General features: G+C 41.8%; 1 protein-coding gene across 1 annotated transcript in view; it reads right to left on the bottom strand.

Moving 5' to 3' along the window:
• LOC137503261 (hemolymph lipopolysaccharide-binding protein-like) overlaps positions 1–14,346 on the bottom strand; it is a 71,271-nt gene that overhangs the window by 29,035 nt on the left and 27,890 nt on the right. The window contains exon 6 of the mRNA XM_068230803.1: positions 4,809–4,944. Within this exon, the coding sequence (XP_068086904.1) occupies positions 4,809–4,944 (136 nt within the window). The remainder of the gene's footprint in view (positions 1–4,808; positions 4,945–14,346) is intronic.

Genomic DNA, 14,346 nt, shown 5'->3' with positions numbered 1-14,346 from the left:
AACACCGTATGAACTGTCATTTGGAGAGGGAAGTCTGACAAAAAAAGGTACCATCCCAGCATTCACCAAGCAGTGAGATGTAAGGCTCTCCCACAACTTAGTGTTGCTAACGGATACTCACAATGCAAAAAACGGGGAACATTCTTAGATTTTCATCGTTCAAAGTAATTTAAAATTTTTGATACAGCCCGAGTACCATATTAAAACCTTCCTCGTTGTTTGAAAGTCAGGGACAGCTTAAAGTGAAAGGAAATGATAAATCTTACTCAACACGTTTAATTCCGGTAGAGTGGTCTTACAGGAGATGAGAATAAGGTATCTGCTCATTTCAAACTTCTGGTAGAGAAGTTCAGGGACGAAGGGCCAGTTTGTTCCTTCCTCGCTCATCTCTAACCACAAAGGGGAAAATATAAGATCGAAACTGTCGCCAAAAGAAAGGCAAGAGCCACAATGGACAGGAAACTGCAGGACTCGCTAGACCAAGAGACCAATGGAGGTCCACCTCTCTCTGTCAATTACAATCAATCTACATACAAACTTTTCGCTACAATCACATTATTCTCTCTGTCGTTACCCACATCGCTGATAATCTAATCAAATATTTCCTCGTCTGCATCAAGCTCTCCGTACACCCCGAAAATTGTTAGCGTGCTCGTCACAGGGGTGCCGGGTCGGGAATTTTAACCATCACTGGTTAATTTCGCCGGCGCGGGGACTGGGTGTCTGTGTCGTCTTTATCATCATTTCATCCTCATCACGACGCGCAGGTCGCCTACGGAAGTCAAATCAAAAGACCTGCACCTGGCGATCCGAACATGTCCTCGGACACTCCCGGCACTAAAAGCCATACACCATTTCATTCACTCCGAAAATATCACTTCTTGAACAGGTTTTTCAACTTTAACATTTTAATAGATAACAAATAACAAATAACTCCCCCTGATATCCATTACATCCTATCTGTACAATAAACACTCCAGTTCCGGAATAAATTCCCGCATCATTACGTCACTTCTTAGACACGATCCAACTCCTTATATAACATGTGCTAAATAAATATCTACTGCGTGCTTCTCCTTACAACTGTCATGTCCATGTACACTCACGTCCTCCCTATATCTCTTATAAACAAACCCCTACTTACACACACACACACACACACACACACACACACACACACCCCTCACTCTCAGCCTCACACATACCTACACCTTAGTTTCATTTAAAGTACCCCTTCACTCAACATCCCTCCTACAAATGTATCCCACTAATAATAAGCCTATCTACCGTCAGCTTCATAACAAGATCCCACTCTATGTCGGTAGTTATTCCTGCTTGTCGTACGTTGTTCGTACCAACATTGAAACTACCACACAATCCTTACCCTCCTCATTCGTCAATATCTGACTTCCTCCACCTTGGTTCCCTTTCCTCCACGCATTTCTCCCGAGCCTAACTATAGATTCCTCAATGACCAGAGTATCGACCCCTTCCACCTCATTAGATCCCCTCCTCTACCAGTCTCGCTAATCTTGTTTCATGATCGCCTATCCTACTTCTTCCTCCATTTTCTCCCTCTCGTGATCCTCTTCCACGCCCTCTACTCTACGTTTCCCTTTTCTCTGATCTCCCTACTTCCTGTAACACTTTCATTTCCCCCTCTTTCCCTCTGCGTTTTACCAGCGGTGCCTCACGGATACCCTAGTGAAAACTCCCCTTTACTTGATCCCTTTTCCCTCAGTTACCTACCCCTGAAAGATTTAGCGTACCTGTCTTTCGGAACTTCCCCTCCCACTGCTCCCTGTACATTGTTCTTGTTCTCCGTCAAAAGCCTAAACTGTTTTTCGTACTTATCCCACATCGCCCTCCTGTCACCTGCTCTTCGTTTTTGCTATGATCGTCCAATGTAACCTTGAGCTCCGTAGTGTAATAGTTAACGCAATTACTTGCAATTCAAGTGTGCCCATGCTTTTTTCCCACTGCTTTGAGAAACTTAATGTTGGCAGGACTGCAGGTATCTAGTTGAACATGTTCACCTCCATTAGGAGTGCTGCTGGAAAGAACTGCACAACCTCGAGACAAGGACACGAGTTCCAATTACTTACCTTAAGCATTCTTCTCTAACACCACATTTCAAAGGTCTCTACTCTCCTTCTTTGCTTACCATGTTTCTCGGTTCAGACAAACACTTCCACTAACGACGCCTGAATGGTGAGTAGAAGTGTAACCAGTACTTCAGCAGTTACGGGGTACCTAAAACACTACACACACAATAAAACATCCACCGATAACGACACTGGGGAAACTTGATGATAATAAACCAGGAAAGTGGGAAACCTTACCGAGGGCCATGGAGGTGCCAAGGTTGCAGTTTTCCGAAAAGCCAACAGTGATCTCTTGTTTTCAAAATATTATTTACAAAATCGGCAATACACAATAACTTCTGAAACAAATTCGCCAGTACACCAAATCTAGACGCACGATATACAAGTTCTTTGACAAATATAGTTTTAGATGTTCCTTGCCTGAAGTTCAAAGAGTTAAGCAAATACATCTCAGTACAAAAGAAATTCCACAAATACAATATTGAAGGTAAGAGGAAGCACGAAATACTATTACATTTTAGAGTGATGTTAAAACTTGCTTTTCACATCTGATCAACAGAGTGGCGATTAGGGCAAACTCCTGTGATACACCAAGGAAAACTAAATGGACCTTAAAACTGGACAGAAAGCAACAGGGCTTACCCCAAAACTGGCCAGGCTGGTTCCGACGAGACGTTCACGACGTCGAAAACTTCGGCAGGCTCGGCAGGTCAAGACCAAGACGGCTCAGAGACTTAAGACGTCTCACGAAATGCTGGCTAGGACCTTTTAAAGGGAACTCTGGCCTTGCAGTAGCCAATCAGAACACAGGAGCTTGCCCGGATTGACCAATCACAACTCTTTCAGCGGTCGCGATCTTTGAACCATTTTCTCGAACACAAACGATCGCGATCCTTCAATTTCCAGAATAGTAAGATCACATTTCTCGAATGCGTAACTAACAAAGGCCAACAAACCCTGTTCAAAAATGTGTGTCACAGACTTTCTGGACTGTTCCAGTAAATATAGAAATGTAATCTACTAGTTACAAATACAGTATGCTTACACTGTACAGGTTAGGTAGTTACATGGAATACAAATAACACACCAGAAAGGTTTACAAATAAAACCCACTACAAACACTTTCCACTTCCAATATCTTCCTCACCCCAGCCACGCTCGACCTTAACATAATATTACTCGGGGAAAAGGCGATCACTTCTGGAAACGTTCTCACTAACGATACCTGACAGTCACTTCACAAACAACCATGATTTTCTTTAAGTTGACTTTCCAACAACAAACAAAACAAACTGTCACTACACCAAAGGTCCTTTCATCAGCCTGGAGTTCACAGTTTACCTATAAATTTCAAAAATAATAAAGGTGATCTTTGATCCACCTATTCAATAAATACCACATGAATGTCCACATGGATAATCACACTACACTTCAAAATGCTTTTTGATCCTTTTACAAATGCTTTGACTGTTCTACTCTGTCCACCAAAGGATGTACACTCGTTCCTTCTGCCCATTGTTCTCGCTTCCTTGCAAGACAGCGTTCAAAGCCTAGTTCTTAGCCAAGTTATGGATTAATAGATGATATTGATATTGTATTTGTGGAATTTGTTTTGTACTGAGATGTATTTGCTTAACTCTTTGAACTTCAGGCAAGGAACATCTAAAACTATATTTGTCAAAGAACTTTTATATCGTGCGTCTAGATTTGGTGTACTGGCGAATTTGTTTCGAAAGTTAATGTGTATTGCCGATTTCGTAAATAATATTTTGAAAACAAGAGATCACTGTTGGCTTTTCGGAAAACTGCAACTTTCGCACCTCCATGGCCCTCGGTAAGGTTTCCCAGTTTCCTGGTTTATTATCAACAAGTTTCCCCAGTGTTGTTATCGGCGCAGTTCCGCGTAGTTCATCATATGTTTTATTGTGTGTGTAGTGTTTTAGGTACCCTGTAACTGCACTTAATTTCCTCCCTTTAACTGTGTTCGGTGTAGCCGCTGAAGTGCCGGTTACATATTGAAAAATAATTACACTGTACAGGTTAGGTAGTTACATGGAATAGAAATAAAATATTCTATCACAACACACCAGATCATACAGTAAGTACTACTTAAAAATGTTTAAAAATAAAACCTACTACAAACACTTTCCACTTCCAATATATTCTACACCTGAGTCAAGAAGGTTTCGTTTGCAAGAAGGCTTCCCTTAGCAAATCCTATCCTTCGATATATGTCCTGCTAGTTTCTCCTGTCATTGGTTATGCTACTTCCTAGTTTCCGAAATTCCTCTACCACCTTAATCAGTACAATTCCTAGTCCAATATCACCTGCTTTATGTTCTACATTCCACTGCTCATGTTTAAGATTTCTTTCATTTCCTCCAGAACAATGACTACTTTTCTATATCCAACATTGTCTTTTCGATGTACACATTAAACTGTAGGAGAGGCAGACTACACACCTGCCCGCTCGCTGGTGGATTGTTGCTTCCATTATTCTGACCACTACAGTTTCTATTATTATTCGCTCCCTGTAATTAATTCCAGTCCTCTCCGGAATATCAGAACGCGTTGTCCAGTCTCCTATATCGAACAGGTAGGAGACTGACACGAGCACGCTCCCTAGCTGATAACCGCCCACAAACACTGGGGTCCTACTGCTTTGAGTTAAGGGATACCGAGTGTGTATGAGAGTTTCATTACCGTGTACTGGAGGGTGTACAGTAGTCACCGAAACAAGCTGCTCAACTTCACTGCTATCACATGATCTTCTTTCTTGGTGGACATTCACGGCTAATTCCCATTGCTCCTCCGTCGATGTCAGTCGTCGCGTGTCAACCTGCAACGAAGATCGCAAACCTTAGACATGGAAAATTATAGCCTACATTTAGTTGACAATCCACTGTAATTCCAAGGTGAATATGGAGCACGCATTTGAAACAATCCTGCCTCATCATACTCGTGATAATTTTCTTGCACGTCACAACGGAGGCCGAAGCACAACTATCACATCACATCGCCGTAGCATAGAGTGGAAATTGGAGCCGCAACTTACGGATAACCAACATTGTACTCTCAGATATGCTGTTTGTTCCTTGTTCTTAGATATGACTGAAAATCGCAGTTCCATTTTATTCAGGATATTGTTCGTGTGTTTAAATCTGATTTTATAAAAACCGGATTTTCGGTTTTTTGGACATCATTCTCCTGCTGTGAAATTGGACAACATGTACAACAAGCCATTTGTTTATTAAACGACGCTTCTGATGTCTCATGTCCAGCTTCAATAACCAATTTTGCTGGGTAACTCGTAACTATGTCGAGAATTAACTTTTAAATATTAAATAGCATTTTGTGTTCGGTTGCTCTGCATAGCTGTGAAAAATTTAAGCTCACCAAGAAGATTGACGACGTGCTCCAAGCCTTCGACATCTGCTTACCATAGGTAAAAACAATGTTAGAAGTTTGGATTGGAGGAAATCAACAGCCAATCACAGATAACAGGGAGGGAGTACTTGTTATGATTCCAGGCAGTTTAGCAGTAGATATGATCAGGCTGGACTACTTCTGACGGCTCCAGGCAGTGTAGCAGTAGATATGATCAGGCTGGACTACTTCTGACGGCTCCAGCCAGTGTAGCAGTAGATATGACCTGGTTGGATTACTTCACATGGCTCCAGGCTTTGTAGCAGTAGATATGACCTGCCTGGACTACTTCTTAATGCTCCACGCTTTGTAGCAGTAGATATGACCTGGCTGGCCTACTTCTTAATGTTCCAGGCTTTGTAGCAATAGATATGACCTGGCTCGGCTACTTCTTACGGCTCCAGACAGTGTAGCAGTGGATATGATCAGGCTGGACTACTTCTTACGGCTCCACCCAGTGTAGCAGTAGATATGACCAGGCTGGACTACTTCTTCAGGCTCCAGGCAGTGTAGCAGTAGATAACGTCTGGATGGACTACTTGATATCGGTACGGCTCCAGGTTGTGTACCAATAGATAAGACTTGGCTGGACTACTTTTTATGGACCCAGGCAGTTTTAGTGGAAATATATATTTATATTTATATAAAGAATGAAGATCAGATAAAACCTCTTGGCAGATATGTAAGATATGTCCAGATCAAATCATGCGTTCTTCCTTGATAACGCTGAGGTTTTTCACTTGTGGTACAAAAGGAATTGCAACATTCTGAAGGATTACTCTCGGCAATGGACGTTTATTAATACTCGCAATTTGATTTTGATGGCCAAGAAGGATTGCTTGTGACTTTATAGGGCTCCCTTGAAGGCCGTTGGCAGCAGACCATTCACTAACAGTCAGTAAGTCAATGTTTATTAAGTCTATACTTTCCTGAAGGTCTTGTGCTGTAGAGTCTGTGTAGAGTTGAAGGTCGTCAGCGTACTGCAGTATTTGCAATGTCTTAAATTCGATGATACGCCATTCACAAAAAGTGCGATAAGAAAAGGTCCGAGTACAGAGCTTTGAGGGACTCCTCTATTCACGTGACGCCACGAGGGAAATATTACATATTAGCTTTCACACATTGTTGACGTTCGTGAAGATAGGAATGCATGTATGTATATATGTATGTATGTGTGTACACTCATCACGAGAAAACGGCTGAACAGAATTTAATGAAAATCGGTATGTAAAGTCCGTGGATGAGCCACTAAAATCTAGGCTATAAATAATTTTATTCACGCTGAGTGAAATGATAGTTTAGGGGTTGGCTAAAATTTAATTCTCAAATATTTATATTATTATTGGTCCTATCGATAAATACTACATAACTAAAGTTTTATAGAGTTACATTTCCGACCATTTTTAGTGTACCAGCTGTGATAACAGAAATATTCATGAATTTGTATTGTTGTTACTGAGTCCATATCAACGCCGAGCCACGAGAAATTGGGTTAACCAAATTTAATGAAAATCGGTATATAGAGTTGGGAATAAAAACTACAGGCTAAGCTGGATGAAAATGTGTTTTACGGGGAGGTGCCCAAAATTTAATTTTTAAATACCTATGTTATTGGTCCTATCGAAAAGTACTACGTAATAAATGTTATAGAGAATACAATTTCCGATCATTTTATGTTTCATTCAGTTTTACCGTACCGACTGTGATAAGAGTGGTATTTCAGAGTCGCAAGAAAACTAAATGTGAAGGCCTAAAATGTCGAAAGCGCATAACATTGATCAGCAATATCATTACATTGACTATTGTTTGCTTTGTCTCTACGGGGAGGTGCCCAAAATTTAATTTTTAAATACCTATGTTATTGGTCCTATCGAAAAGTACTACGTAATAAATGTTATAGAGAATACAATTTCCGATCATTTTATGTTTCATTCAGTTTTACCGTACCGACTGTGATAAGAGTGGTATTTCAGAGTCGGAAGAAAACTAAATGTGAAGGCCTAAAATGTCGAAAGCGCATAACATTGATCAGCAATATCATTACATTGACTATTGTTTGCTTTGTCTCTTATGCTGCCACTCATATCCGATAGATGGGATTACTACTGTGTACAGCGTATAAAAGACTGACTGAATATTGGCGGAAAATAGCTGGGGAGTTAGAAATCTTTTTCCTTTAGCATTCCATTCCTCTGGTTCATACATTTCCTGGTACTGCTGATACGTAACACACTGGTTCATCATAGTATTCCACCTGTTCGATTTCTACTATGACGCGCTGTTTTGATTGAGCAGTTGCACACTTAGGCCTAAGGCAGAGGCTTACTTATTATTATTAGTAGTAGTAGTAGTAGTAGCAGCAGTATGACCTGGACTTAAAATGATAATTAGGCCTATTCCAAATTATAGCACCACAATTCACTAAATAACTCAAACTTCAACCCTGAAAAGAGCCGTTCCTTAAGAAAATCTTCTCCCTTTTCACATTTATTAGATTCTACATTCATTTTATTCCAAATTAGCAGTGAAAAGGCTTCCTCCTCTGGCTTGGAGGAGAAATTTTCATCCAAGTCATACAGATTTTTCCGCGGCCAGTGTAGTGAATTGAGATTTCCCGACTCATAGAATAATCCTAGGAAACAGATTAGTAAAAGGGAATAATTTTCGCCCTGGGCATGTCCACTATTCGATCCCCCCCCCCCCCCGCCGAAAAACGAAGAGAGTTCACGGAAAACGGTTGTCTGCGGCTTGGCCATTCCAGCTCTGGAACTTTGGACTGTTAGATTAGTAGCGTAGTACTGTTCGTTAAAAGTGAAAAAATGTATCGAGTCTTTCATATAATAGCATTGCTTTAAATTGCGCCATTCCTACCGAAACTATTGTAATGATGTATGTTAATTTCAGTTGGGATAAACCATAAAGGCAATATTTCTGAGCATATAAAAAGCAGGTGGAGAGTGAGTGTCTGCCATTACAATGAAAACCCCCAACCTGACAGTGACTGACGGTAGGTAAGCGGGCCTAACATTACAATGAAAATTCCCTAACCCAGTCTTCGTATGAGAAGACGTTTGGTGACCTCCCCGTCGCGTTTCTATGGTAACGTTAAGAGCTGTGCAATTTAATACAATCTTGCTTACAACGTGTACACTACTTAACCTAGAATGATGTATACAGTGTAGAATTTAGTTGCGAAGCACAGGTACATCAGCTAGTATTAAATAAATACGTTGATTGGGGACAATCTTGTCTAACTCCTTTTCTAATACTGGCCTTTTCTTCTACCTGTTTGATGATTATTTTTTAGCTTTGGTTCAGACACAGTTGATAAAACATTCTTCTATCCTTTCAGTCCAGTCCTATTTTCCTCATGGTTCTAAACAGTAGTTCCCAGTTCACATTGTCTAAAGCATTTTCTAAGTCAATGAAGGTAAGATAAGTTGTTCTATTCATTTCCATCCTTCTCTCCACTAACATGCCTAAGGCCAGAATTGATTCTCTTGTTCCTCTGCCTTCTCTAAATCCAAATTAGTCTTCTCCAACATACTTATCTCCTGTTTTGTTCTTGACAATGTTAATGTGTATCATTGAGCCATGTGTTAATATAGAAAGTGTTCTCTAATTGGTGCGGCCACCTGTCCTTCCTATTTTCTGTATGGTAATGGTTCTGCGTTGTGTGAAATCTTCTGCCACGATTCATCTTTCCTAGCATTCATTTATTACTCTGAATCATTGGTCTTTATGTTGATACCTAAATGTTCCCCTAATTCTGCTGGGATATCATCAACACCGATTGTTTTCCTACATTCAAGCCCCGAATGGCATGTTAAAATTCATGTCTCATGGTTGGAGGACATTGCATTCCTCTTCCACACTCATTGATATCTTCAATTAGATTGTTTTCATTCCTGAAGTCCTTATCATCGTACAGTTCTTCCATGTATTGTTTCCAGCGAGCACATTGTCTACCAGTAATATTCCATTTTTACTACTGCATATTTGGTTCTATTTTTGTAGTGTTGGGCACTGACGTTCTTATAAAATTGATCCTGTTTTCCCTTTTTCTTACTTTCTTCGATCTTTTCAGCAATGCTTTTGGTCCATTTCTCTTTCTCCTCCGCATTTTTCTCTAATCTGACTTTAATCCTTTAACTGAAATCGTCTTTCATCCGGCGACTCCCACGTGTACCTTCTTCTAAGAGGAACTTCAAATAATGTGTTTGTAATTACCATATCATTTTGACTGCAGGAATCTACCGAAGTTTCACCTCTTGCATTTCTTTCCCCCAGACCAAAATTTCCTACTGCCTTGTTGCCTGTACGGGATTTCACTATTTCATTAAAATTGCCCATTATAGCGACATTATCTTTTTCTTAGTTTTAATGGTTCTTCAGTATCCTCATACATAGTCTCCACTTCCTCCAAATCATGAGCCGATGTTGGGAAATATGTGTGAACTATTACCAAGTCCTCAGGTGCATTATTAATTTTCACCATCATTAATATTATTTGACCATTTTCCTCTTATTATAACTGCCACTCCATGCTTTTCCTCTTTTCTCTCCGCCACTTAAATTACTGTAATCTCATCACAGTAGAAGTCTCCATTTCCTTCCCATCTTGCCTGACGTATACCTAATATATCTACCTCGTTGTTCTTCATCTCTTCTTTCAATTTATCCAATTTTCCAGCTTTCAATAGCGTTCGTACGTTCCATGTTCCCACCTTCGTGGCGGTTTTAGGGGGATTTCGCTTGCTAATGACCTGAGAAGCCCTCTTACGTCTCCTACCAGATATTGGGTTCCGAAATCCATCATCAGTAATTAACGTTTCCTCATTAATGTCAGCTCCCATGGTTTGGATTCTACTTGGGATATCCTTAGGATCCTTAATGGAGTGGTTTCCCGTTGCCTTATCCATTATATGCCGTTGACCAATATGTATAGTTTCATCCGCCTTTAGGGGAATTTCTCACCCCAAGGACAAGGGAGTGCCGTGACCTCAATTCGTTCATCCATCCGCAGAGGAGGCTGTTGACGACACTGAAGGGGCCACTTATATCGGCGGCCACTCAGTCCCCTTTTAGTCGCCTTTTACGACAGACAGAGGTTACCGTGGGTGAATTCTAACCCACAGCCCACACCTTACAAAAATGCACTAGAGTAGACACGATCAATAAAATATTCCACAATATGTATTTTTGTTTAGTAGTATCACTTTATGAGATGATAATTGAAATTCCTATAAGTTATGCTTAATACTGGTTACAAGAGATGGCTTTATATTTGGGAATTTACCAGGGACCCAAAGATCAATATAAGCGAAAAGCTCCAGCAGTCCTCAGTATTCTCTGAAATGCAACGCTGTATTATGTGAATTAAACAAAGTACTCAGCACCTTTGGGAATACGGCGCAACATATGTATATTTTTCTTACAAGAAGTCAGTTTCTCATAAAAAGAATCCCGTGATGTCGTTATCGTACCATCTCCTTTAATAGGCTTTTTGGGATGATTTGGGGACCAATGAATACGAAGACCTCTGGTAACTTTTAACAAATTTATCGCAGAGGGGACAGGTTTATTAACTAAGCGCCAACTACGGAAGAAGATTGCGAATTTCTTAGTAATTCGCACGATGGGCACTTCCACGAGTCAGCAGTGCTAGTAAGATCCTGAACTTCCACATCAGAGATGCCACCACAAAATCCGTGAATCCTCGAATGACGTATCTCACAGAAAAGTTATACACTGGATCTAGCGTCACCTGACTTCCTACATAGACGACAGACAATTGTTCATTATCTTCTGACACACACAATAACAAAGAACAATAACTTAAACATTGAAAATCATACTGGAAATATACGATGCTTGAATACTAACTAAACATGGCTACCGTTCCTTAGTTGGTTTAAAGGACACCTAAAACACAGTATACATTTCAAGGAGAAATTTTACAATCAACGACAAACAAGAAACTACAACAAGATGGCTGTCGTCTTGTTGACATCTAAACTTAAGAATTTAGTGGAAACATTGCATAAAACCTCAACCACGGAGGACAACACAATCACATACGTAAAACACACGAACAAACTTCGCAAACAGTCGGCGAACCCAAAGAAGCACAATTTGGTTGATTTCCATTCAGAGATTGCTTGGCTGAAATGAATGGTCAAATCCACAGCCTCCTTAGAGTAGAGTATGCGAAGTATATATTCTGCTAACTACCAAGTCCTAGCGCATCCGGTGACCATGTCGCGAACAAGCAGACTGCTTGTCTTGGGGCAAGCCGAATAGGAAGAAGGCAGATATAATTTAAATTGCTTGCCTAAGTCCCAGCGATAACACTAGAAATGTAAGTAATTGCTTCTGCTATGAGATACCTCACTGCTATTCCTTGTGCGTTCCTAAAGTCGTTAGTGGTTAGCACATGTAAAGCAGGTTTGGGTTTGATCAGTGCCTTCGTAATACACGGGACGTACTGTAGAAAGCGCGCCAAACCCATCAGCTGATCAATTGAGGCGAGCTAAGTGAATGTTACAAGTTGTATTTGCGATTGTAATTCATAAGGATTGGGAGGATTCTGTGGATAACTGTGACTGTTGAAAGGCATAACTTTACATTAATTTAAGTACTGTATATTGGATGTTTCTTCTTCAAACTTATCACATCAGAATTTACGTAGATAATAAGACAGTAGAGGAGCAAAGACAGTTCAACTCCCGGAAATGAGTCAGCACTTTCTTGCTGAGTCAGCAACCCAGGTCTAGTAGTGTAGCAATGCAGGTTCCAATGCAAGGTCATTAGTTATAGTAGGTGAGCAATGTCGATTTGCGGATTTTGCATAAGAGAGCGACTCTAACCCTACATTCGCTATCTTGAAGGGCCTAACCTTACTCTAAAGCCTAGTTGCCCTTCCCGACGCCTAAGAGAGCGAGCCTACGCTCACAACCGCCAATTTGATAAGGGACTATCCTTAGTTTTAAGCCATTTGCATCAGATGGCGGCTATACACAAGCTCTTTTAGAGTAAGCTAGCTGAGGGACCTACTGCGCAAGACAGCTTCTTGTGGGACGCCATAGGAGCGCTTGCGCAGGATGGCGGCAGCTCTTATGAGACGACGTAGTGGCGCTTGCCCAAGATGGTGGCTGCACTTATGTGACGGCCTAGAAGCGCTTGCGCAAGATGGCGGCTGCTCTTTTGAGACGGCTTACAGGCGCTTGCGCAGGATGGCGGTTATACATAGCCTCTTATGAGACGGCCTATGGGCGTTTGCGCTAGATGGCGGCTGCTCTTAAGAGAAGGCTTAGGGACGCTTGCGCAAGATGGCGGCTCTATATAGACGTCTTAGGGGCGCTTGTGGAAGATGGCGGCTATACACAAGCTCTTTTAGAGAAAGCTAGCTGAGGGACCTACTGCGCAAGATGGCGGCTGTACACAGACTCTTAAGGCCTATGGGCGATTGCGCAAAATGGCGGCTATACACAGGCTCTTATGGAGAAAGATGGCGGTCATGGTCGATTGCACAAGATGGCAGCTATACACTGGCTTCTTTGGAGAAAGATGACGGCTATGGGTGATTGCACAAGATGGCGGCTATACACGGACTTCTTTGGAGAAAGATGACGGCTATTGGTGATTGCACAAGATGGCGGCTATACACGGACTTCTTTGGAGAAAGATGACGGCTATGGGTGATTGCACAAGATGGCGGCTATACACAGGCTCTTATGGAGAAAGATGGCGGTCATGGTCGATTGCACAAGATGGCGGCTATACACTGGCTTCTTTGGAGAAGGATTACGGCTATGGGTGATTGCACAAAATGGCGGCTATACACGGGCTTCTTTGGAGAAAGATGACGGCTATGGGTGATTGCACAAGATGGCGGCTATACACGGACTTCTTTGGAGAAAGATGACGGCTATGAGCGATTGCACAAGATGGCGGCTATACACGGACTTCTTTGGAGAAAGATAACGGCTATGGGCGATTGCACAAGATGGCGGCTATACACGGACTTCTTTGGAGAAATATGACGGCTATGGGTGATTGCACAAAATGGCGGCTATACACGGGCTTCTTTGGAGAAAGATGACGGCTATGGGTGATTGCACAAGATGGCGGCTATACACGGACTTCTTTGGAGAAAGATGACGGCTATGGGTGATTGGACAAGATGACGGCTATACACGGACTTCTTTGGAGAAAGATGACGGCTATGGGTGATTGCACAAGATGGCGGCTATACACGGACTTCTTTGGAGAAATATGACGGCTATGGGTGATTGCACAAAATGGCGGCTATACACAGGCTTCTTTGGAGAAAGATGACGGCTATGGGTGATTGCACAAGATGGCGGCTATACACGGACTTCTTTGGAGAAAGATGACGGCTATGGGTGATAGCACAAGATGACGGCTATACACGGACTTCTTTGGAGAAAGATGACGGCTATGGGTGATTGCACAAGATGGCGGCTATACACGGACTTCTTTGGAGAAATATGACGGCTATGGGTGATTGCACAAGATGACGGCTATACACGGACTTCTTTGGAGAAAGATAACGGCTATGGGCGATTGCACAAGATGGCGGCTCTACACAGGCTCTTATGGAGAAAGATGGCGGTCATGGTCGATTGCACAAGATGGCGGCTATACACTGGCTTCTTTGGAGAAAGATGACGGCTATGGGTGATTGCACAAGATGGCGGCTATACACGGACTTCTTTGGAGAAATATGACGGCTATGGGTGATTGCACAAAATGGCGGCTATACACGGGCTTCTTTGGAGAAAGATGACGG

This window comes from Anabrus simplex, chromosome X (assembly GCF_040414725.1).
Source record: "Anabrus simplex isolate iqAnaSimp1 chromosome X, ASM4041472v1, whole genome shotgun sequence".
NCBI lineage: Eukaryota > Metazoa > Arthropoda > Insecta > Orthoptera > Tettigoniidae > Anabrus > Anabrus simplex.
This window is presented reverse-complemented; position numbering and strand designations above follow the sequence as displayed.